The 24,961-nt window shown below is 37.7% G+C and overlaps 2 protein-coding genes across 2 annotated transcripts in view; both read right to left on the reverse strand.

Moving 5' to 3' along the window:
* LOC131805390 (protein roadkill-like) overlaps positions 1–24,961 on the reverse strand; it is a 239,911-nt gene that overhangs the window by 191,925 nt on the left and 23,025 nt on the right. The window lies entirely within an intron of this gene.
* On the reverse strand, positions 12,506–13,586 carry LOC101891474 (uncharacterized). The gene is made up of 3 exons (XM_011295110.3): positions 13,572–13,586; positions 13,267–13,508; positions 12,506–13,192 (listed from the first exon to the last, which is right to left on the reverse strand). The coding sequence occupies exons 1-3, from the start codon at positions 13,584–13,586 to the stop codon at positions 12,604–12,606; spliced, it is 846 nt and encodes a 281-aa protein (XP_011293412.2). The 3' UTR covers positions 12,506–12,603.

Consider the following 24,961-nt stretch of genomic DNA (forward strand, 5'->3'; position numbering starts at 1 on the left):
AACGAATGGAGAATTAAATTAAAATCTGAAATTTAGCATTAAGGCTACTACTAGTGTATGAGATTTACAATAAAAGTATGTTTTGGAAATGTGTACAACAAGTGCACGAAAAGTACCAAATAGTACTATATTGGGTACAATATGGTATTGGATGGAACAGATAGTACTTGAAATCGAAAAGTTGGTATTAGGTTCACTATTCCTGTGTAGCCTGGTTATATGGAGGTTGTTTCGGAAATGTGTACTATATTTGTACGAAAAGTACTAAATGGTACTAAATTTGATATTAAGTGAAAGGATAGAGCTGGAATCCTCAAATTTGATATTGGAGCCTTTAATGTTATCTGAAATTGAGATATGAATGTGGTTTCGGAAATGTGTACTATATTTGTACGAAATGTACTGAATGGTACTAAATTTGGTATTGGGTGAAGGAATAGGACTGGAACCACCAAATTTAATATTGAGGTCCCTTTTGGTATCAGAAATTGAGATATGGAGGTGGTTTTGGAAGTGTGTTCTATAATTTTTCGAAAAGTACTAAATAGTACTTAAATTGGTATAGGATGAAGGGATGGAGATACAATCCTGAAATTTGATATTTAGATAACTGTTGGTATCTGTGCTTGAGATTTGGCGATGGTTTGGAAGTACATCCTCCTTCGTACGAAAATTTTAAATTTGGTGGTGGTTTTTCAAGTACGCCATTATTTGTACGAAAAGTACTAAATGGTTCTAAATTCAGCATTGAGTGAAAAATTAGACTTGGAATCTTCAAATTTTATATTGAGGTCTCTGTTGGTATCTGGAATTGAGATATGGAGGTGATTTGGAATTGTGTGCTATAATGGTACGAAAAGTTCTAAATGATATTAAATTTGGTATTGGGTGAAGGGATAGAGATAAAATTTCTGAAATTCGATATTTAGATTACTTCTTAAAAATTAGACAATCCCGTGTTTCATTCTTCATTTGTTCCTCCTTCTTCATTTGTTTATCCACTCATCAATTACCCATCAAACCAAAAAAAATTACAGAAGAAGAGGTGAAAAGTACCTCCACCACCACTACTGGATGCTACTTATCTGCTGGATAGATGACTGACTACCTGTCGGTTTGTGTTTGGCTGCCATTGGCATCAAGGTGGCTATTCAAAATCGAACATCAACAACAACAACAACAAAGTACACTTCTTGTTGAAAGTTTATTTATTTTAAAAAGATATTCAAAAAGATTTACACACACACACACTCACTTATTTGTATACATAAATCTGTATGGTGAACGAATTACACGCCGATGGTTATGTAGATTTTGTGTATGTTGCTTGCCTGTGAAGTACATACCCTACTTTTCGGAGGTGTATACCAAAATTGTGTATGTGTATGTGGTGCGTGTACACACAAAATTTTTGGGCAAAGTAAGTAGGTCAAGAAATAGTTCAACAGCATCACATCCACATCACACAGCCATCATTCTGTGTATACGAGTATATATGAACTTTGTGAATGATACAGCAAAAAAAAAGCTGAATCTCAAACGGCCAGGTCAGATTATGCAAAATTTCGGGAAGAAGCAGATATGGGAGAATCTGTTATTCAGACACCTTAAACAACTCCTTACTTGCGGCATGGAAAAGACCTTACCAGAGAAATTAAGAAACAAGTAAAAAAACATTAAGTTCGGCCGAGCCGAACATTTAATACCCTCCACCTTAGGATAAAGGAAACATTAGAGCCCATTATGACCCACATTTATCAATTTTTAGACATATTCTTGGGAAAATGTGCCTAAAATCATCAAAATAGCGAATATCTGGAGGTGGACCTATACATACAATGTTTTGCTATACGAACTAGGACCCATTATGACCTACAAATACCAATTTTTAGACAAATCCGTGAAAAAATGTGGCAAAAAAAATCAAAATGCCGAATATCAGGAGGTACCGTGATATGGGGGCTATACCAAATCATGGACCCATACATGCAATGTTTCGCCACTGGAGCTGGAACCCATTATGACCAACAAATACCAAGTTTTAGACAAATCCGTGAAAAAATGTGGCAAAAATAACCAAAATGCCGAATATCGGGAGGTACCGTTATATGGGGACTATACCAAAACGTGGGCCGATATATCTCATTTTCAATACCAACCATCCTAGACACAATACAAATTGCTCTGCTAAAATTTGGCGCTCTACGTCAAATAATCTGGGCTGTATTGTGATTTCAACAGACGGACAGACGGACATCGTTAAATCGACTTAGAATTTTACGCTGATCAAGAATATATAAATATACTTTATGGGGTCTACGACGAATATTTAGGGATGTTACAAACGGAATGACAAAGTTAATATACCCTCCTTTCCAAAGTGGAGGGTACAAAAAAGTGCTACGGGTGACTAGCGATCCCTACTTACCAGCTTATGTACTTAGCGGTGAATTGCAACAACTGCTTACCGGAGACATGAAAAAGTGCTACCATGCCCTTTTTGAATGCGCATAGAATTCCATTCGATTGTCTTAAGGGAGTGGCCAGGCCACGTTGTCCAAAAAAGGAAACAAAATAGGCAACTGCTTTATATAGTCAACTAAACTAACTCCTTACAAATAGCATGAAACACCCCTTACTTTTGAGTTGTTAAAAAGCTTCGTCGGTGAAATGAAAAGCTGCAAGCCCAATCTTCATTCGGAAGTCTTTTGGACTTCGAGTCCTTTAATTTCTTTATTTACTGACGAGTTTCAAAACTGCTTACCTGTGACATTGAAAAACTGCCTCCCAGGCCTAAATTAAGTTTACGGAGCCCAAACAACGACATGGACAGAAATGCCTTTTAAAACCATTTCGAGGAGAGGCTCAACCGACAATAAAATAATATTTTTAAGAAAAAATAATCTCAAAATATCTGAAAATTTACCCATTGGAAAGTAGATCACTGTCATCCTCCTTCGCCGCACAGTGGGGCGAGATCCTCAAAAACGGAGATTAAAACAGGGCAGCACACTATCGCCTTGAAATTTTGCTCAGACATTTATATTACCCCTAGTATGTTTGGTATTAAAATTGGGACATTTGGGCCCAAGTTTCGGTATGACCGCGCACATAGCGTTACTTCCTAATTTTCGGAATTTGTGTATTTTGACCACCAATTTAAAACAGATCATTCGTAACTTGATATTGGAAAAAATCTAGTAAAAAAACTCGGATTTTTTTAAATATTTTCTAGATGTAGGTATTTGCACCCTGTTTCCGGGAAACTATCTATATCTTTGGGGACGGACCTGACCTTTTGTGGGTGAGGTACCAGAAGGGGTTCGCAGATATATATCATCATCACAACTGATCTTGTCTTAGCAAAAATGTTTGAAATTTGAAGACAGTTGGATGCTTATTTCGCTTTTTCAAAATCTTAAACCCTATGTGGGGGAGGTACCCAGGAAGAAATGGTCCAATCTCTACCATATTTATAACAGATCTTGGGCTGATGGAAATATTGAGATGTACTAAGTCTGAGTGGAATTGGAAGTTCGAGTTTTATGAGCTTCATGGTTATTCAAAATTTTTATCTTTTGTGGGAGAGGTAGCTGAAGGAATGGTCCGATCTCTTACATCTTTATAACACATCTTGTGTTGATGAAAATATTAAGACGTACCAAATTTGAATAGAATCGAATGTTAATTTTGGGTTTTATGAGCTTCATAGATATTCAAAATTTTATGGGGGAGGTACCAGAAGGAGTGGACCCATACATTCCATCTTTATAGGGGATCTTTGTGTTAGTAAAAATAATGGAATGTGTGAAATATGAAGAGAGCCGGATGCTTATTGCGGATTTTAAGATCGTTTAGGTTATTCAAAATATTAACCCTTTGTGGGCGAGGTACCAGAAAGAATGGTCCGATCTCTACCATATTTATAACATGCTTATGAAAATATTGAGGTGTGCCAAGTCTGAATGGAATCGGATGTTGATTTCGCGTTTTATGAGCGGCATGCTTATTCGAAATTTTGAACCTTTGTGGGGAAGGTACCAGAGGGATATATTCCGATATATTCCACCTTCACACCAGACCTTGGCTTATTTAAAATATTGTGATGTGTTTAATTTGAAGACAATCGCTCTCTTACATCAATTATTAACTTTTTTTCATTGCATTGCATGAAAATACTACTTACCAAGCGACTTGTAAAAAGTCAAATTTTTATAACAAATAGGATTTATTTAGAAGGAACTAAAGTGATTTTACGTTTGCTGCTGCTCTTTAGAGTTTTCAATTTTATGGCTTTACTGCTTACCAGTCACCAATCATGTCATAAGATGTCTATGAGTAAATCATACTTTTTTGAGTCCCCTAAAAATAGTCCTTCATTTAGCCCTGCATCTAGAGATTGAATTCCTTGAGACTTAAAATGGCTAATTCTCTTTAGGCTCACAATTCCTTCATTGCCTTTTAGCAACTCAAATTGGCGCCCAATGCGCCTTCCTAATTGAGGAATTGCACAACTCCTTACCGTTGGCACGGAAAATATTCTCAGCACCTGCTAAGGTATCTGTGAGTAGTCATTCTCTTCTAAAGTCATCTAAAGATATTCCTTTTCTTCAGTCCTCTATAAACATGACATTCTTTCATTGCTTCCTTCCAACTCTAATCAGAAAGATGACTTTAAAGATGCCTTCCATGACTCCTTACCCGCGACATAATAAGGAGTCCTCATCAGGCAGTTGGTAAGGTGTCATTTCTGATTGTACATAGGATTCCTTTCACATCATTTACATCAACCCTTAATAATTTTCTAAATTTCCTCTTTTCTAATGGAACTGAAACTGTCTTTGGACTGACATGACAAAAGTCCTTACCAAACACTAGATAAAATGTCTAAGATTAATTCTTACATTTTTAGTCATCTAAAGACAACCCTATTATCAGTCCTCCAAAGAGATTTCATAACTCATTAATCAAAAATTCTAATCAAGCACCTAAAGGAGTCCCCTATAATGGCATTAAACGATCCTTACCAGACTGATTACCAGGCCACAGATAATATGTCCTTTTCAATCGCCAATAACACTGCTTTCAGGGCCTGTAGAATATCATTTGCCCTCGTCTACAGATACCTTCAAGCCGTTTTTAAAGTTATTTCCATAACTTCTCCTTACTTGTTAATCATTATCATCACTCCTTACCAGTTGTCCGCAAAAACTCCTTACCAAGTTTTTACAAAAATGCTTGCAATTCATCTTTTTAAGGCTATTTTCAGTAGTCGACTGAACATGTCCATTTTGAGCCTTCTTCTTCGTGTCTTCTTCCCCAATTCTTTGGCAAATACTCTTTATGGAATCGCCCTTTCTATTTAGTCGTGGAGAGACTTCATCTTTCAGAAGTCCTCTAAAATTTTCTTCCTACAGTCCTCGGCAGAGGAGAATCTCCTTTTCATAAAATCTCTGAAAAATATCATCTCCTGCCACATATTCTAGCTTTTTCCCTTTCAGTCGTCTATGATGACGCCTGCCCAATCGAATACTCTTAAGTACTCTATAGGAATTCTTAAATTCTTTTTAGTCGTGGAGGGACTCCTTCGTTCCAAAAGTCTTCCTACAGTCCTCTGCAGAGACATCTTTTCAGACATCCTCCTACTTCCAAAAATCTCTGAAAGATATCATATCCCGCCATATATTCTAGCCTTTTTCCTTTTTAGTCGTTTATGGTGGCACCTGCCCAAACGTATACAGAGTCTTCTACCACAATTCTTGGGCCAATACTCTCCTAAGTACTGCATAGAGTATCTCTCTTTTTAGTCGTGGAGGGACTTCTTCTTTCCAAAATCTTCTAAATTCTTTTTCCTACAGTCCTCTGCAGGGACCTCTTTTCAGACATCCTCCTACTTTCAAAAAAATTCTGCCATCTATTCTAGCCTTTTCATTTTTAGCCGTTATAGTGGCACCTGTCCAATCGTATACAGAGTCTTCTACCGCAATTCTTTGGCCAATACTCTACTAAGTACTGCATAGGGTACCTCTCTTTTTAGTCGTGGAGGGACTCCCACTAAAGTCGTTTTCGCACAGTTCTCTGCAGAGAAATCTTTCAAGAAGCTCTCCTCCTTCACAAAATCTCAGAAAGAATCATCTCTCGCCATATATTCAAGCCTTTTCCTTTCCTGACGTCAATGGTGACACCTGCCTAATCGTATATAGAGTCCTTTTTCCCAATTCTTTGGGAAATACTCTCTTAAGTACTCAATAGGGAATCCTTCCTTTTTGGTCGTGGACAGGCTACCTCTTTCCAGAAGCCTTCGAAAATCTTCTACTACAGCCCTCTTTTCAGAGCTCTTCCTTCTTCTAAAAATCTCTTCAAGACATCATCCCCCGCCATATATTCAAGTCTTTTCCTTTTTAGTCGTTTGTCGTGGTGGCACCTGCTCAATCATATACAGAGTCTTCTATCGCAATTCTTAGGCCAATAATTTCCTAAGTAATGCATAGGGTATCTCTCTTTTAAGTCGTGGAGGGACTCCTTCTTTCCAGAAGTCTACTAAAATCGTTTTCCCACAGTTCTCTGCAGAAACCTCTTTCAAGAAGCTCTCCTCCTTCCAAAAATCTTTGAAAGATATCATCTCCCACCATATATTCTAGCCTTTTCATCTTCAGTCAACATTTGCTTAACTGTATACAGAGTCCTCTTTTCCAATTCTTTGGCAAAAACTCTCTTAAGTACCTTATAGGGAATCTCTTCATCTTTCTTAGTCGTGGAGCGACTCCTTCTTTCCAGAAGTCCTCTAAAAACTTCTTTCTCCTATGTACCTCTTTTCAGAGATCGTTCTTCTTCCAAAAATCTCTCAAAGATATCATCTCCCGCCATATATTGTAGCCCTATCCTTTTCAGTCGTCAATGGTTACACCTGCCCAATCGTTACAGAGTCCTCTTACCCAATTCTTTAGGAAATACTCTTTTAAGTACTCTATTGGGAATCTCTTCTTCTTTGTAGTCGTAGATAGACTGCTTCTTTCCACAATTCTTCTAAAATCTTTTTCCCACAGTCCTCTGCAGAGACCTCTTTTCAGAGATTCTCCTTCCTCCCAAAATCTCTGAAATATATCATATCCCGCCATATATTCTAGCCTGCTAGTTTACTTACGCTTCTCTCTCTCTCTGGATATGGAGCTAAGCAAATTGGCTTGCCACACACTTTGTTCAACGCTCATCAATGCTCTGGCAAAGTAAACGGCGAGCCGGCGAACACACAAACGTCAACATCGATGCCGTTGTAGCCAACGGCCGTCATAGCTTTTGTTTGGTTCTTCTGCTTTGCTCCAATGTATTGCTCGTCTCTGTTGACGCCTCGCCATAAAACGCCAACTCAGCTGTGTTGTAGAGCAAAGCTGCAGCTCTGGCTAGGCAAAGCGTTGCTGCTTGCGTGGTAGCTGCTATTGTTTGAATGTGGCACTGCTTTTCGAATTTTGTACGTACGTGAGTAAGCAAGCAAGCGAGCAAAGTGAGCGAACATATGACTGACTGACTATAGTCAGCTATAGCTACAGCTAACTCGCTGTGTCTGTGTCTGTGTGTGCGTTGTGCCTCGCCAGCGTAAGCGTGTGTGTGGCTGTGTGTGTGTGTGCATTTCATTGTGGTGTACTTGGATCGTTTTTGACCTTCTTTAAATGTAGGTTAACCTCATTTCTCATTTTGTAGATATGTTTGTTGTTGCTGTTGTCAAGCTCAGTATCTGTTGACGGGTATGTCTGTTTGCGGCAGCGCTGCTGACGTTGTCGCTGATGGACAAACAGCGAGAATTTATTGTTCTTTTTTAAAATTTTTTGTTTTAGTTTTTTTTAGCTGGCGAATAATGTAAACAAACATTTATGGCCACTGCTACACAACGAAGTATCGACAAAACGGAAAATCCTAAACAATATATAAGAGAGGCGAAAAAATGGAGGGAGGTTCACAGTACCATAATCTGGTCATGAAGTTAACAGAAGGTACAACTTCACTTACAACACGCACTCTTCTGAAATTTGGTGAAAAAGTGGACGATAATACGTGGATTTGAGAAATTCGTGCTAAAAAGGTACAAAAAGTAAAAAAGGTACAAAAAAGGTACAAAAAACTGTGTTTTATTAGTCGGTTTTGATTTTTGTTATGATTATTCAAAATATTGGCTCTCTATGGAGTAGGTTCCGGAGGAATGGGCCAATATTGTCCATTTCTTATCGGACCTAAATAATTATGATATAAATATTGCGAAATGTCAGGTTTGGAAAATATCGACTACTTCCTTCACTTTATATAAGATATGTGATAATTTTAAGAAAATGATGAAATGGACCTAAAGTGCCCGATATAGTCGACGGAAGTATTCCTTTTTGGTATAAATTACAAGAAAATCGAACATTTATATCCAATTTCATGCGAAATCCTTAATTCCATATTTATCTCCGGTTCCTAGTTGAGAGCAATATTACGATATAGCAAGTTGTAAAGAATCGCTGACTTCTTTCGCAAGTTATGACCGACAATCTTTGTAAGAGATCTTGTGCTGAGGAAAATATTGAGATGTACCAAATCTGAATAGAATCGGATGTTCATTTCGCGTTTTATGAGCAACATGGATATTCAAAATTTTGACCCTTTGTTTGGGAGATATCAGAAGGGGTGGGCCGAAATCTATTATCTTCACACCAGATCTTGTGTTAATAGAAATTTGAATGGAACCGGATGCTTTCTACGCATTTATAAGCGTTTTGGTTATACAAAATTTTGACCCTTTGTGGGGGAGGTCCCAGAAAACGTGCCGCGATATATTCCATCCTCATGCCAGATCTTGTGTTAGCAGAAATATTGGGATATGCCAAGATTGAAAATAATCGGATGTTAATTTTGCATTGTATAATGAAGCTTATACAACGCGAAATTTAGTCAAAATGTTAAACATTGGTGGGGGATATACCGGAAGGAGTGGACCGAGATATTCCATCTTCCCACCCGACCTTGGGTTAATAAAAATATAGTGATGTGTGTAATATGAAGAAAATCAGATGCCTACCAGAAGGAGTGGTCCGATACATTCAATCTTCGCATCAGATCTATTGTTAGTCGAAATAATGGGATGTGTGAAATATAAAGAGAACTGGATGCATATTTCGAACTTTATAACCGTTTTGGTCATTCAAATCCTTGACCCTTTGTGAGAGAGGTACCAGAAGAAATGGTCCAATCACTATCGTCTTTATAACAGATCCTGTTATGATAGAAATATTCAGATGTACCAAGTCTAAATGGAATCGGATGTTAATTTCGAGTTTTATGGGCTTCATGGATATTCAAAACTTTGACCCATTGTGGGGGAGATACCAGAAGGAATGGACCGACAAATTCCATCTTACCATCAGTTCTTAGGTTTATAAAAATATTGGGATGTGTGAAATTTGAAGGCAATCAGACTCTTACAACAGATTTTATAAGATTTGTAATTATTCAAAACGTTGACCCTTTGTGGGGGAGGTACTTGATGGAGTCGACGGAAACTGTCGGAAACTCCCTTCGAGAGGTATTGTGCGCACAAGCCAGACAAACAGACGGATGGGCATCCCTAAAACGACTCCAAATGTCCTAAAACGGATTAGGTCCAAAGAAACCTAGGATCTAAAACTGTTATTCCGATTGTCATATGGCTGAGGGTATAAAAGAGTAGTTAAATAACTGCTGTTGTGGGTAGGGTTAGAATAAAGAGTTGGGTTTGGAAATTCGTTCAGCAAATGTACGAAAGGTACCAAATGGTACTAAATATTGCTTGAAATCTGAAATTTGGTCTTAGGGCCACTGTTAGCGTATTGCATTGAGATTTGGAAATGGTTTTCGAAATGTGTACTAAAAGAGCACGAAAAGTACTAATAGTACTATATTTGGTACAATTTGGCAGTGGGTGAACAGACAGTATTTGAAATCTGAAATTTGGCCATGTATGCAGCGTGGACATATATAGAGGTGGTTTCGTAAATGTATACTATAATTGTTCGAAAAGTACTAAATGATACTATATTCAAAATTTTATCTCTATCACCCATTACGATAGAGATAAAATTTTGAAATTTGATATTTAGATTACTGATGGTATCTGTGTGTTGAGATATGGCGGTGTTTTCAGAAATATGTACTATAATTGTAAGAAAATTACTAAATGGTACTAAATTTAATATTGGGTAGAGGAATAGGGCTGGAATTTTTAAAATTGAGATTGAGGTCTCCATTGGTATCTAGAATTGAGAATTGGGTGTGATTTTGTAAATGTGTACTATAATTATACGAAAAGTACTGATTATGGTACCAATTTGCTATTAGGTGAAGGTATAAAGATACAATTCTTAAATTTGACATTCAAGTTACTGATGGTATCTGTGTTTGAGGTGGTTTTGGAAATGTGTCCTATATTAGTACGAAAAGTACTAAATGGTACTACATTTGATATTGGGTGAAGGTATAGAACTAGAATCCATAAATTTGATATAGATGTCACTGTTGGTGTCTGTCTTTTTGATATAGAGGTAATTTCGGAAATGTGTACTATGATTGTACGAAAAGTATTAAATGGTACTAAATTCAGTATTGGGTAAAGGGATAAAGATACAATTCTTAAATTTGACATTCAAGTTATTGATGGTGTCTGTGTGTTGACATTTGGCGGTGGTTTTGGAAATGTGTCCTATATTTGTAAGAAAAATACTAAATGGTACTAAATGTGCTATTAGGTGAAGGTATAGAGCTGGAATACTTAAATTTGATATGGATGTCACTGTTGGTGTATGTCTTTCAGATAAAGAGGTGATTTCGAAAATGAGTACTATGGAAATGTGTACAATAATTGTACAAAAAGTATTAAATGGTACTAAATTCAGTATTGGGTGAAGGGATAAAGATACAATTCTTAAATTTGACATTCAAGTTACTGATGGTATCTGTGTGTTGAGATTTGGCGGTGGTTTTGGAAATGTGTCCTATATTTGTAAGAAAAGTACTAAATGGTACTACATTTGATATTGGATAAAAATATAGAACTAGAATCCTTAAATTTGATATAGATGTCACTGTTGGTGTCTGTCTTTAAGATATAGAGGTGATTTCGGAAATGTGTACTATGATTGTACGCAAAGTATTAAATGGTACTAAATTCAGTATTGGGTAAAGGGATAGAGCTGGAATCCTTAAATTTGATATTAAAGTCTCTGTTGGTATCTGGAATGGAGAGGTGGTTTTGGAATTGTGTACTATAATTGTACGAAAAGTACTGAATGTTGTTTTGGTGTAGGGGATAGAGATTAAATTCTAAAATTTGATTTTAAGCTCTATGTTGGTATCTGGAATTGAGATATGGAGGTAATTTCGGAAATATGTACCATAAGTGTACGAAAAGTACTAAATGTTACTAAATTTGGTATTTGGTGAAAGAAGAGAGCTAAAATCCTGAAATTTGATATTAAGGTCTTTGTTAGTATCTAGTGTTGAGATTTGGTGGTGGTTTGAAAATGCATCCTATGTGTGTGCAAAAAGTACTAAATGGTACTAAATTTGGTATTATGTCAAGGTATAGGTCTAGAATCCTCAAATTTGATATTGAGGTGTCTGTTGGTATCTGAAATTGAGATATGGTGGTGATTTGTGTACTATAACAATGGGCAACACAAAAAATTAATTTTACTTTCAGGCGTCAACTCGAAAAAATCTGGTGAAAAATTGATTAAAAATAATTAGGGAATATTTTCGGTATTTTTGGGGCTATTATTATTTTTTTAATATAATATTGGAAATAGAGATTTCTTTTCCTTGGCGACTTATAGTAAAATTTGATGAAGAATATTTTTGTCTTTGACGTAATCCTTCTAAAATGATGACTTGTGGGAAATTTTTGCACAAACTCACAAAAGATTTAAGATTTAGGCTCTTGACGTCTTCTGGGACCTATAGCAGAATTTTATGAAAAATATTTTTGTAGAATATTTTGACTTGCTACGATCCCGTTTCAGGGAAGTTTTTAACCACATTTGTAAAAAAGGACCAAAAAGACCCCTTTGTTGACTCGCTCGAGGGTTAAAATATTCGACCGGGATATTCCTCGTATTATTAACTGCAATATTGCCGAAGACACTATATACCTAAATAGCACGGATTCCGAGGAATCTTAATCCGAAAATTTGCACAAAAAGAGGACAAGGGGGTAACTTACCCCCTCTGTTTAGGTTTCTTTGCGATATAAACTTTAACCTTATATGCACATTAGTACCAGTACACCTCTCGTTTCTTCCAACCCCTGAGCGTCGCTCAGTTTTTTATAGAGATTTCATTGATGGGCTACATCAAAGCCACTTTTCATTTTCCCTGGAGCGCTCAGTTTCTTATAGAGACCTCATTCCCGTAGCCCATCAAGGCCACTTTTCGGTTTTCCATACCTCCCCCATTTTCCAAATCCAAACCCCATCCTTGATGTCCTTTTAATATGCCTTTATTCAACTAAATATATATGGAGTAATATAGCTTACATAGCTAAAGCAACTGATCATCAGCAGCGCCACAAAAAAATTAAAACAAAAATGATTTGGAAGTTTACAACCAACCAGCTGGACCGGCAGCCTTTCCTCCTCCGGCAGCAGCGCCGCCGGCACCTGACCAAGGACCCAACGACTCCAAATTGGGAACATGATTTGTGCCAGCATTGATGGGACCAAAGGCCGCATCTTTGGCATAAGTCATATGATGAGCAGCCCCAGCGTTGTTGTTGCTTGCCAACTGCCCCAACTTTGAGGCTTCATATTCGGTCTTTTGTATCTCAGCCGCTGCGGCATGGGCTGAACGTTTCAAGGCTTCGGCAGCTTCAGCTTCACGGGCAGCAGCAATGCGTTGCTGATGGGCCACGGCAGCTTTGGTTGCAGCCAAACGTTGTTGGGCCAGCACCACTGCCTGAGCTGCAGCAGCAGCCTCAGAGCGTTGTATGGCAGCAGCTGCCTCGGATTTTTGGGTAAGTAAAGCGGCAGCTGCCTCCTTTTCCATGGCCATACGTTGTTGGTTGAGGACATTCTCTTTGGCCGCCTGCATTTGTTGTTGAGCAATTAAAACATTGCTGGAAGCCTGTTTGGCGGCAGCAATGGCATTGGCAACCTCACTGGGCGATGGTGAGGAGATGTAGCGGGATGAGCTGAGTATAATGGGTGAAGATTTAAATTTATATTCCTTTTTTATTTTAAGGTACTGATGGAGCAGCCAACTTACTGAGAATTCCAAGGATTCCAACCACCGGAGAAACCGGCCAACTTAAAACCTCCCGAAGACCAACCACCACCTGCAGCCGGCAAGCCATTGATTCCCGCATCGCCTAAGAAGGCATCTAGACTACGTTTTGGCACATTTTTGCTGGATTCGGAAGTGGTCTTTGCCAAGGTTTTTAAGGGAGATGCAACTCCAGTCTCAGCCAAAATTGAGTGGCCAAAGTAGGCAATCAAAGTTATAAAAATCTAAGGAAATGAAATCAGGTATCAAAAAATGAACCAGATTTTTATTTGAACCACTTTTCATACCAAGGATTTTGCCATTTCTTCGAACAAAGGATATGGTATTTCTCGGCAAGCGAAAAGAATAAAAATGCGATGTCTGACACCTGAAACCTTCGAAACAAAACTGATGCCTGATCTATTTCTAGATTGCATATTTATAGGAATCTAACTACATTTCGTCGCCACCACCTTGGTGTGGGAAAAGTAAAAGTAGCCTGGAAAGAGTTTCAGGCCAGCCCTTTGCCACAATGTTGCAGAAATGCAGTGTTGCATCTCTTCGTTATTCCCTAATCGATCACGTACCCTTAAATCAATTTACTATGACTTACTTTGCCACCAAGCAATCATCTGTAAACTACGTGCGGGATCAGCCATCCTTCCCAGATTTTTAGTGGAAGTAGGAAAAAAAAGAAGAAAGGAAATTATGTAAGTTTGCCTATCTCCGCGACCCATTTCAACCTTTCGTTGTAAATTTACTCAAGGAAATTGGTTCAATTCGCTCAATTATTGTAATTCATTTCAAATATTTGAAATGAGGAGGTTTTTTTTCGAAATTTGTGTTAACAACAAAAATAATTAATGAAATTGTTGGCAACTTTCCTCCAATGGCCTAAATTGTTGTAAGGAGTGCAGTGGTGTTAACTGGGGAATTGCAGCAAAGTGGGTCAATTTTGGACGTTGGAGGCATCTAACTTTAAATAAAAAATGAGGCGAAATAAAATTAGAGAATATTTACAGGAGACTACACTATCTTTATATTTTGTATAATCATCTGAACAAAATATTTAGCTCTAGATTTAATTCTAGTCTACATGAAGTGAGATGTGATGCGCAGATATAGAAGATAATTACCGAATCCCTTGTCGGGAATTTTTTTTAATAAACTTGACTGAGATAGAAATCTAGATCTCCATGATTTCGGTTTAACCAAGGCTTTATATATATGGTATAAGTCTATGAGTCCATCTGCCCTTTACAGAGTTATTCCATGAAACCTGTCATTCTAGCAAGATGTTCCTACAGCAATATGTTCCTCCATCGTTTTTTAATTTCGCTAAGCTCATTTCTCGAGTATCACATTGGTAGAGATCTTCGCTGCTCATATGTGTATTTTCTCTCTTCTAAGCTTCTAAGCGGTATTCCTGAAAGTATGGATAGTACCTCTGTTGATGTCTTGGAACCCTTAGTGTGCATACTCGATGATCTCAAGAATTCTGCAAAGTTTTTTGCTTTTTTCCTATATTATTGCTTATAATAGGAGCCGCGTACATGGTTTGTGCATACGCTACTGAGGCGATTAATCTTCTGATGGATTGGTTTGGGCTTTTTAAATTGCTCTAGCAACATGTTCCTCCATCGTTTTTTAATTTCGCTCAGCTCATTTCTCGAGTATCCCATTGGTAGAGATCTTTGCTGCTCGAATGTGTATTTTCTCTCTTCTAAGCTTCGGCGGTATTCCTGAAAGTATGGAAAGTACCTCTGTTGATGTGTTGGAACCTCTAGTGTGCATACTCGATGATTTCTCTCTAGAAGTCTGCAAAGTTTTTTGCTTTTTCCGATATCATTGCTTGTAATAGGAGACGCGTACATGGTTTGTACATACGCTACTGAGGTGATTAATCTTCTGATGGATTGGTTTGGGCCTTTTAAATTAGGCATTATTCTATACACTATGTTTGCAGTTTCTAGAGCTTTGTCTGTTACGGCCATGGTAAAATTAAGAAGGTAATGTCAATTCAAATAATCAATAATCTGCATTTTCTATAATTTACCTTGACAAATTTCACTACAAAGAAAACAGGTGCCATCTCTGATTTGTATATATATTTGTGAAATTGAAAAAAAAAATTGAACATATGATTGCATGGCTTAACCTTCTTAGTTCTACCATGGTTACGGCTTTGGCATGCGACTTGAAAGATAATCTGTTAACAAGGATCAATCCTAGATATTTATTATCTTTTCATGTCTATTCACCAGTCTTCGCTGCAGCAAGTTCCAGCTGTTTTGATGTAAGCCGTCTTGAGATCCTCGCCAGACTATCATTCGCGGTAATTGCTTAGTAAATCGTCATACATCAGGTTTCATAGAAAAGGGAACCTTGTGGGACGCCTAATGTTATGGTATATCTTTTAATGTTAATAAAGCACTAGTCATCTGTTGAATTGTAGAAACATGGCTCACCATCAATGTACAACAACCAACAGTGTTGTTCAGTCAACTGGATGTAGGTAACTTTTTGCCTGCAATCCAGAATGCCATATAGAGCGTCCTTAACGATATCTCCTTTAAATCTGTGTAAGTTTCAGTTCTTTTAAGACCAGGACCCTGTCTGTTCTTGCATCACCCGTCCTATTAAAGAGCACCGCCGCATAGTTCCTACCTGACAAAGTATAAGTTCTCTCAGGCCTAGACATAAAATCAGTACACTATGGTTCCACTTTCGAACCCTCTCTAACTGGCTGGACGATATACCAAACCAAACTTGGAAACTAACTTCAGAAGTTGGCGCGTCGCGCATCTTCGTTGGCCCTTGGTCTCGAAAAGCTCTCTTTACCTTTTTCTTGGATAAAGCCTATGTGGACTTTAAAGTCAAAATTCTTATAGCATTTTATACTTTCCTGCATTTTCACAATGTTTCCAATTCCAATTTCCAAAAACTGACGTAACTTAAGGTTCTTAAGGTTATTGACTCCTCCACAACCAAATCTGATGCCGTCCTGAAGTATAGATTGGCTCTGTACACTGTACTGTACACTACTCTCCGGCTCTGCTGAGTACCTGTTCATTGTAATTTTGAAGGAAATGAGAAAGTCGATGAACTATCTAGAATGGGCTTGCGATAATTAGACATTAAGACATCCGAACAGAACCTCAGAACAATTTTTTAGAGAAAAATTCAAAGTGAGCCTTTACAACGAACCACGAGGCAAGACATCAAAACTAATTTTACCATATGTTCCCCGCACAGAATACAATCTCTACTAAGCAGGAGCGAATCAACATTACGGATAACTAGTGGGGATATTAACAAATATTTACAATAACAGATAATGAAAGTCTAAGTGGGACAACGCTAATGCCAAATATTGGAGGCTGCGCGAGGATGAGGAAGGTATTGAAACAATTGAACACCTATAATGCCACAGGTCTGCTTTATCTGGAGACTCATGATTTTAATGTGTATTCAGACTCAGATCCCATGACCTCACAAAAGCAGATATATCGGCTCTCGCGCCGGAGTAACACATGGCTCTTTTCGATGCCTTTCCCAACCTTAAATCTTGCATTCTTTCGTTCCACCTTTCCATCATTATATATGACCTTGCAAAAGGTAATATTGGCTCTGGCGCTGGAGCAACGCAAGGCTCTTTTCGATGCCTTTCCCAACTTTAAATCTCGCATTCTTTCCTTACACTTTTCTTTCTTTCCCCGCAGTGAAGGTACCCGATTTAAGGGCTGCATTGTCCCGCAGACAAATCTCTTTTATGTGAGAAAACTAACTAACATATCCTATTTCCATGCTCTGGGAAAATATTCCAGATTCAGACAGAGAAATTTAAAAATAACCTCTCCTATTGAACTATCTACACAACCAGGGCGACGAAAACCCTTTTATGTGTTGGAGCCTACTAGATGATAATTTCTCAGTACTAGATCCCTCATCGCAAAAAAGGCTATATTGACTCTGGCGCCGAAGTTACATATGACTCTTTTCGATGCAGTTCCAATTATTTTTTCTAATTCTATCAACTTAATTCTATCAACTTTTATATATAATTCTATCAACTTGAAATCTCGTCTTCCTCCTTGCAGGATAATCTCAATGGATCGAAAGGCCCCGGAGTGAGTTACTTACAAGTTTAATTGTAGCTACACATCATTTAGCCTATCTTTACTGGTGGATTGGATTAATACCGGTCTATAACTACTGAAGGATTGTATAATAAATGAATCTCTATTATATATGGGGACTCCTTTGAATGCCCTGGAAAAATAACGAAGGTTCAGTAAGTGATTCAATAACACAGCCAGGAATTTAAAAATAACCTCTCTCCTCTTTTTCAAAGCGGTATCTGGTATTCTGTCGAATTCTTTCCAATAAATACCAAATAAATTCTAGATCCCAATTAGTGACAGTAAACAGCTGTAAGCCAGTGTCACTTGGAACCTTTCTCTGTTGCCAAGCTAATCTATATCTCTAATTAAGTAGAATAAACAAAAAAAATTTGCCACAACCACAAACAAGTACAGGGTGCGTCAATGTACAATTTATTAATAGACGACATCGAACAACGCCAGTCAAGCAAACAGAAATCAGCCATCAAATGCAGTCAGTCAGCCAGTCATACCGAGAGCTGCCGCTGCTGCTGATCGGTCAAGACAAGTCTACAACATTTCGTAAAACGTTTTTATTTTTTCGAAATGTGTTCTCATGTGTGTTCGTTCATTAATTTCATGTCGATGTTATTGACACAATCATCCATCCCCGTGTTCAATATTAAATCAAATTTATTTGAGTTTTTTTACCTCTTCACTTCGCTGCGATTCGTTTGGATTTGGATTTTATTCAATTACAGTTCATTTAAATTGCTGTAGTCTTTTTTTTTTGCGGGTGGTCATTCAGCCAAGCGTATAGCGTATAGCTCGGCGGCAGAGCATAAATGTTTGTGGCAGAATGGGGTGGGCGTATGGCAAGCAAGACGGCTGGGCGAGCTGCTTGACTGATGGTGATTTGTTTGAAACCTCATTAAAACAGGGGCAAGCAGGCAAACAAACAAACATTCGAACACACCCGTGGTAAGCACTTATGCTTGGAACACTTCACGCTGAGCGTAAGGCGTCAGTGACGACGGCCGTAGCAGCAGCAGCGATGATGAGTGGCGTCGTTGAGTGACCTTTTAAAGCAAACGATTTCTAATTTCAATATTGCCGGGGGGGAGGGGGATAAGGAGGTGGAGTAGGAGAATCAAATTGAGAATAAACATAAACTGAGCGAGTGTGTGGTGTTCAGTCATTCAGTCAGTGAGGCAGACATGAATGTGTCAAATAAAACAGGTCACTTGCTTGTCATTTATTAACACAGACAAGGGAGCCAGAGCCAGCCTTCTGTGATGTGATGGTGTTGGTATTGGCGACAATGGTTAATTTTAAAAGCCTAGCACACAAATAGTTCATGTTGCCACATGCTCAAAAAAAATTATTAATTATTGGTATTTAGGACATATTGAAATCAGTGTTGCCAACACATGTCATGTCGAGTGCTGTGATTTCGATGTGACCCACATAATGTGGAGTGGAGAATTTTGTAGATGTGATTTTTTTGCAGCTTAGTATTTTAGTAATATTCGATATCCCTCGGAATTTTTTGTATCCAATATAAGGGAAGTTGTACATACCTGAAAAGAGAAAAAGAAAATTGAAATTAGAAAAAGACTATAAAAACAACTAAAAAGTAGTAAGTTCGACCGGGACGAATTTTGAATACTCTCCACCATTTGGAACGAATTTTGAAATTTTCGAAAAAATAAAATCCAGTTAAAATCTTAAAAATGCCAAATATAGCCACTATATTGGATCTGCATAGGCAACTTATGTCATTAGCCATTACAATATTCAAATAAGAACTGTGAAACAAAAATCCGCTGAATAATATAGCTAAAATCATCAAAATACCGAATATAGGGAGGTACTGATAGACAATTCTCTGTCACAGGTTGAGGTACCTATTAGGAACTTCGAATACGAAATTTCAAACAATTTCGGTAAATATTGTAGCTAAAATCGTAAAAATACCGAATATAGGGAGGTACTGATTTATGGTGGCTATATGAGGACGTGGAGCTGCATACGCAATTTTTTGCATACGCTGTCGTACTCATTATGAATTCTAAATACGGAATTTCAAACAATCTCGGTGAATAATGGGGCTAAAATAATCCAAATACCGAATAAAGGGGGGTACAGATATATTGGGCCAATACGAAGACCTGGGCCTGCACTGATAATTTTCTGTCATTGACAGTAGTTCCCATTACGAACTCGGAATACGAAATTTGAAGCAACTCCGGTGAATAATGCCACTAAAATCATTAAAATACCGAATATCAGGAGGTACCGCAATACGGGGGCCATACGAAGACGTGGACCTGCACAGACAATTTTCTGCCTTAGACTGTAGTATCAATTCCGAACTTCAAATACTAAATTCGAAACAATTTCGGTGAGTAATGTCGCTAAAATCACCAAAATGCCGAATATCGGGAGGTACCGGTCTATGGGTGCTTTATCAAAACGTGGACCTGCGCAAACCATTTTCTGACATAGGCTGTAGTATTCATTTCCAACTTCAAATACCGAATTTGGAACAATTCTAGTGGATAATGTCGCTAATATCATCAAAATACCGAATATCGGGAGGTACCGTTATATGGGGGACTGCACCAAATCGAGGACCTATACATGCAATGTTTCGCCACCGGAGCTAGAACCCATTATGACCAACAAATACCAATTTTTAGACAAATCCGTAAAAGAATGTGGCAAAAATCATCACAATACCGCATTCGGGAGGTACCGTTATATGGGGGTTATACCAAAGCATAGACCTATACATACAATGTTTCACCACACGAACTAGGACCCATTTTGACCCACAAATCCAAGTTTTCAGGCAAATCCGAAAAAAAACTGTGTCAAAAATCATAAAAACACAGAATATTGATAGGTATATATGTGGACTATACCAAAACGTGGACGGATATATTTTCAAAACCAACCATCCTAGACACAATACAAATTGTTTTGCTAAATTTTGACGCTCTACGTCAAATAATGTGGGCTGTATCGTGATTTCAACAGACAGACAGACGGACATCGTTAAATCGACTTCTAATTTTATGCTGATTATGAATATATACACTTTATGGGGTCTACGACAAATATTTATGAATGTTACAAACGGAATGACAAAGTTAATTTACCCTCCTTTCCAAAGGTGGAAGGTATAAAACTATAATTGATTCTACACCCGAACGAAGCGGTAGTGTTTCTCTTCTCAAATTTATACAAAGTCTTTTAACCGAGTTTATCGTTTATACGCGTTGGGCTTTTTTTAAAGAAAATTAGTCCTACCGATCCTTCTGGTCTGAAACTTCATATCCTTTTTTGAAAAAAATGGGTGTGCACGATGACTTTCGAAGGAAATGGTCCTAACTCGTAATCGAAATAACTATGAAGCTCGTAAAACGGGATATGTGCATCCGATTCGTTTCAAATTCAGCACATCTCAATATTTCTATCAAAACAAGTCTAGATATGAAGATGAAATATATCGGACGACTCCTTCCGGTACCTGCCCCACAAACAACATTTTGAATATTTGACTCTCTTTTAATATGTGAAATAAGATTCGCATGGTCTTCAAATTCCAAACTTTCTAATTCAATTTTATCAACACAAGATCTGGTATCAAGAACGGATAGAAGGCACCACTCCTTCTGGTACCTCCCCTACAACGGGTCAAAATTTTGAATAATCATGATGCCTATAAACGGAGAAATAAGCGATCGATTATTTTCGAACGTGGCACATCCTAATGTTTCCACCAATATAAGATTTAGTATGGAGATGGGCAATATCGATCCACTCCTTCTGGTACCTCCCCCAGAAAGGGTTAACATTTTGAATAATTATAGCTCTTAGAAAATGTGAAATAATCATTAGATTCTCTTCAAATCTCACATATCGCAACATTTTTGATAACACAAGATCTGGTGTGAAAATCATAGACATGGACCTACCTCTTCTGGTCCTCTCCCACATTGGTTCACAATCTGTTATGTTTTTATATCTCATAACTGACGATACAAGTCTGTGATTCTTTTCAAACTTGGTATATCTTAACCAAAGCTCTGATACAGCACGCATAACAATTGAATTATTGAGGGATAAGTTCGCTGAAAATTTTTTAACGTTCGGTACCGGTCGATTAGCCGCCTAAAGATCGACGAGCCCGCTTCAATTCATGTATTAAAGGACAACATTGAAGCATTTAGTCTTGCGATACCAAACTACATTTTGGAAAGAGTATGACTAAGCCGATGGACCATTTGAGGCGTTAGCATTAGCATAAATCAATTCGAATCAAGATTTTATAATTTTTTCTAAATTTTATGTATGGAGGATATTAAACCTCCACTATTCTTTGGAAAGTATATTGTCTTTGTCATTCCGTTTGTAACTCTCCGAAATACACATTTTTCATTTTGATTAGCGTAAAATTCTAAGTCGATTTAGCGATGTCCGTCTGTCTGACTGTTCGTCTGTCTGTCTGTAATCACGCTATCTTTCAAACGAATTGAGATAGAAGGCTAAAATTTTGCACACAGGTTTATTTTGCCAGTAGGCAGTAAATGAGCCCCCATATAACGATACCTCTCGATATTCAGTATTTTGATGATATTAGCTACATTATTCGCCGGAATTGTTTTGAAATTTCGTATTTGAAGTTCGTAATGGGTACTTCAACCTATGACAGAAAATTGTCTGTGCAGGTCCACATCTTCGTATAGCCCCCTTATAACTGTACCTACCGTTATTCGGTACGTTCTTGATTTTAGCGACATTATTCACCGGAATTCTTTCAAATTTGGTATTTGATGTTCGCAGTGGATACTGTAGCCTACGACAGAAAATTGTTTGTGCAGGTCCGCCTCTTCGTATAGCCCCCATATAATGGTACTTCCCGATATTCGGTATTTTTATGATTTTAGCGACATTATTCACGGGAATTATTTCAAATTTGGTATTTAAAGTTCGTAAGGGGTGCTTCAACCTATGACGAAAAATTGTCTATGCAGGTCCAGGTCTTCGTATAGCCCCCATATAACGATACCTCCCGATATTCAGTATTTTGATGATATTAGCTACATTATTCACCGGAATTGTTTCAAATTTGGTATTCGAAGTTCGTAATGGGTACTTCAACCTATGACGGAAAATTGTCTATACAGATTCCCTTCTTCGTATAGCCCCCACATAACTATACCTCCCGATATTCGGTATTTTCATGATTTTACCGACATTATTAACCGGAATTATTTTTAAACTTCTAATTTGAAGTTCGGAATCGTTACAGCAGCCTGTGACAAAAATTAATATGTAGGACTACGTTTTCGTATAGCTCCCATATAAAGTTTTTCATTTTTTTAATTTTTCAAATTCCTTCCAAATGATGGAGGTTATAAAAAGTTCGGACCGGCCGAACTTGGCTGCTTTTTTACTTGTTAAATAATTTATTTCTTTTTGTTTTCCTTAAGAGAAAAATACACTTTTAGACGTCCAATAATTTTTTCTAGAAGATTATATGACTTATAAGGTCCTAATAGTTTTTTTTATGGAAAAAAGACACCATCCAAATGACCCTACGATTTTTTCCCGTACAAAAAATAACTTTGCAGGGCCAAGGGATTTTTCTACCGAAACAAAGTCTTAATTCCGCTGGTGACACTTTTGGACGTCTGATGACTTTTTCTAAGCGGAGACATGACTTCTAATGTCCTGACATTCTTTTTATGTAAAAAAAGCTCTATCCAAATGACCCTAGAATTCCTCTCCGTACGAAAAATAACTCCGCAGGGCCAAGAGATTTTTCTTCGGAAACAAAATCTTAATCCCACTGGGGACACTTTTAGACCTGAAATACTTTTTTTTTCTAAAAAAATGACTTCTAAGGTCCTGAAATGTTTTTGTCAGAAAAGCTCCATCCAAATGACCCTAGACTTTCCTCCCGTACGAAAAATAAATCCGAAGGGCCAACAGATTTTTCTTCGGAAACAAAATCTTAATCCCACTGGGATTCTAAAAGAAAAAATTACTCCTAAGGTCCTGAAATGTTTTTGTTAGAAAAGCTCCATCCAAATGACCCTAGAATTCCATCACAGGCACAATTTCTATTATCTATAGAAACAAAGTTTTTTTTAATACCCCACTGAGGACAACTTTTTTCTAAACAATTCCTAGGGCCTTGGTGTCTGCTATTTTGATCTGACCCCCTTTCAGTCCCCCTTTATGTTGTTGTTTTATTGTTGTGGCATCACATTTTATATGGCGGTCACTTTTAATTTAGGGGGTGTTGTAATAAAAGCCAAACAAAAAAAATGTAGTGCGCCGCGCCTTTGCTTGGCACACCACAGCTGGCCCAACAATGAGAAGGCTACCCCTCGCTCCCCTCTCTCTCTCCCACTCCCACTTCATATCATTACCACATGAACATACTTCAATTTATGACGCTTTCAATTTTAATACCCGGGCGTTTAATTTCTTTATATGTTTTTGCTGTTGTTGTGGAGTCGTCAGCGTTCAGCCAGCCAGGCAGCCAGCCGCTCCAACAACACCAGCGTCACACCAGAGCACCAGCAGTGACTGAAAAAAGTGGGTCAATTGCACTAATTGCTCTCCTCGTACTAGAAATGCGGTCAAAGTTGACCTTTTTCTCTATAAAAGCGTTGAATTTTCATTCACTCGAGTCGGAGTGACGGAATGACGTCGCTCGGCGGCCGCGTCGTCGTTTTTGAAATCATAATGTTGCCGACGATTTGTTTAATTTTTTTCATCATCTTCTGTACTTATTTGCTAAGTACATCAACATCATCATTGGCAGCAGACTCTCATTTGTTGTAGTTGTATGGAACTGAGCGAATATTTGCTTTGCCATTCGGTCTGTTGGACTGACTGACTGTCGATTTGTATGTGTCGGAAGGTTGAATGAGTTTTTTTTTGCAATTTGAAATGTTTTAATTTTAATTGGTTTTTGGAATTTACAGTTCTACGCTCAGCCAGCCAACCGTCTGTCCGTCTGTATGTTCACTCGCTCGCTCACTGGTCCGCTGATGCTTGCTTTGCCATTTCAAGCATAAATCACACAGTGTCAAATTTTACAGCGACGACCTTACATTGAATTTGAAATTAACTATGAAAATTGTTTTGCTATTCAGGAATCAAATCGAATCGGAACGAAACGAAATGAAAACAAATGTAAATTAAAAATAGAAAAAAGCTATGAAATTATTTTTTCATAGCTTAGTTTTTTTTTCTCAACGAGCGGAGCTATTATAATTTGTTTGCGAAAATTTGTCAAACAACTTCTGCCAGCTGTGTGTGCTGCGGAGAGCATAGGCATAATGTGTGAATATTGTCTCATAGTTAATATTATTGTTCAGTCAATGAAATTTCTCAAGATTTAGAGGTTATGGAGGATAACCATATGTATTCAACGACCCTGATGAGTAAATTTTTTTCTTAGCAAAAAATACTCGGAACCTGATTTCGGACTATTTTAGATGTCCGCCAAGGTAAATTAAGATTTCGACAGCAAAGACACAAACCAAAATATACGATTTATAAATGAAGCG

Source organism: Musca domestica, unplaced genomic scaffold (genome assembly GCF_030504385.1).
Source record: "Musca domestica strain aabys unplaced genomic scaffold, Musca_domestica.polishedcontigs.V.1.1 55, whole genome shotgun sequence".
NCBI classification, from domain to species: domain Eukaryota; kingdom Metazoa; phylum Arthropoda; class Insecta; order Diptera; family Muscidae; genus Musca; species Musca domestica.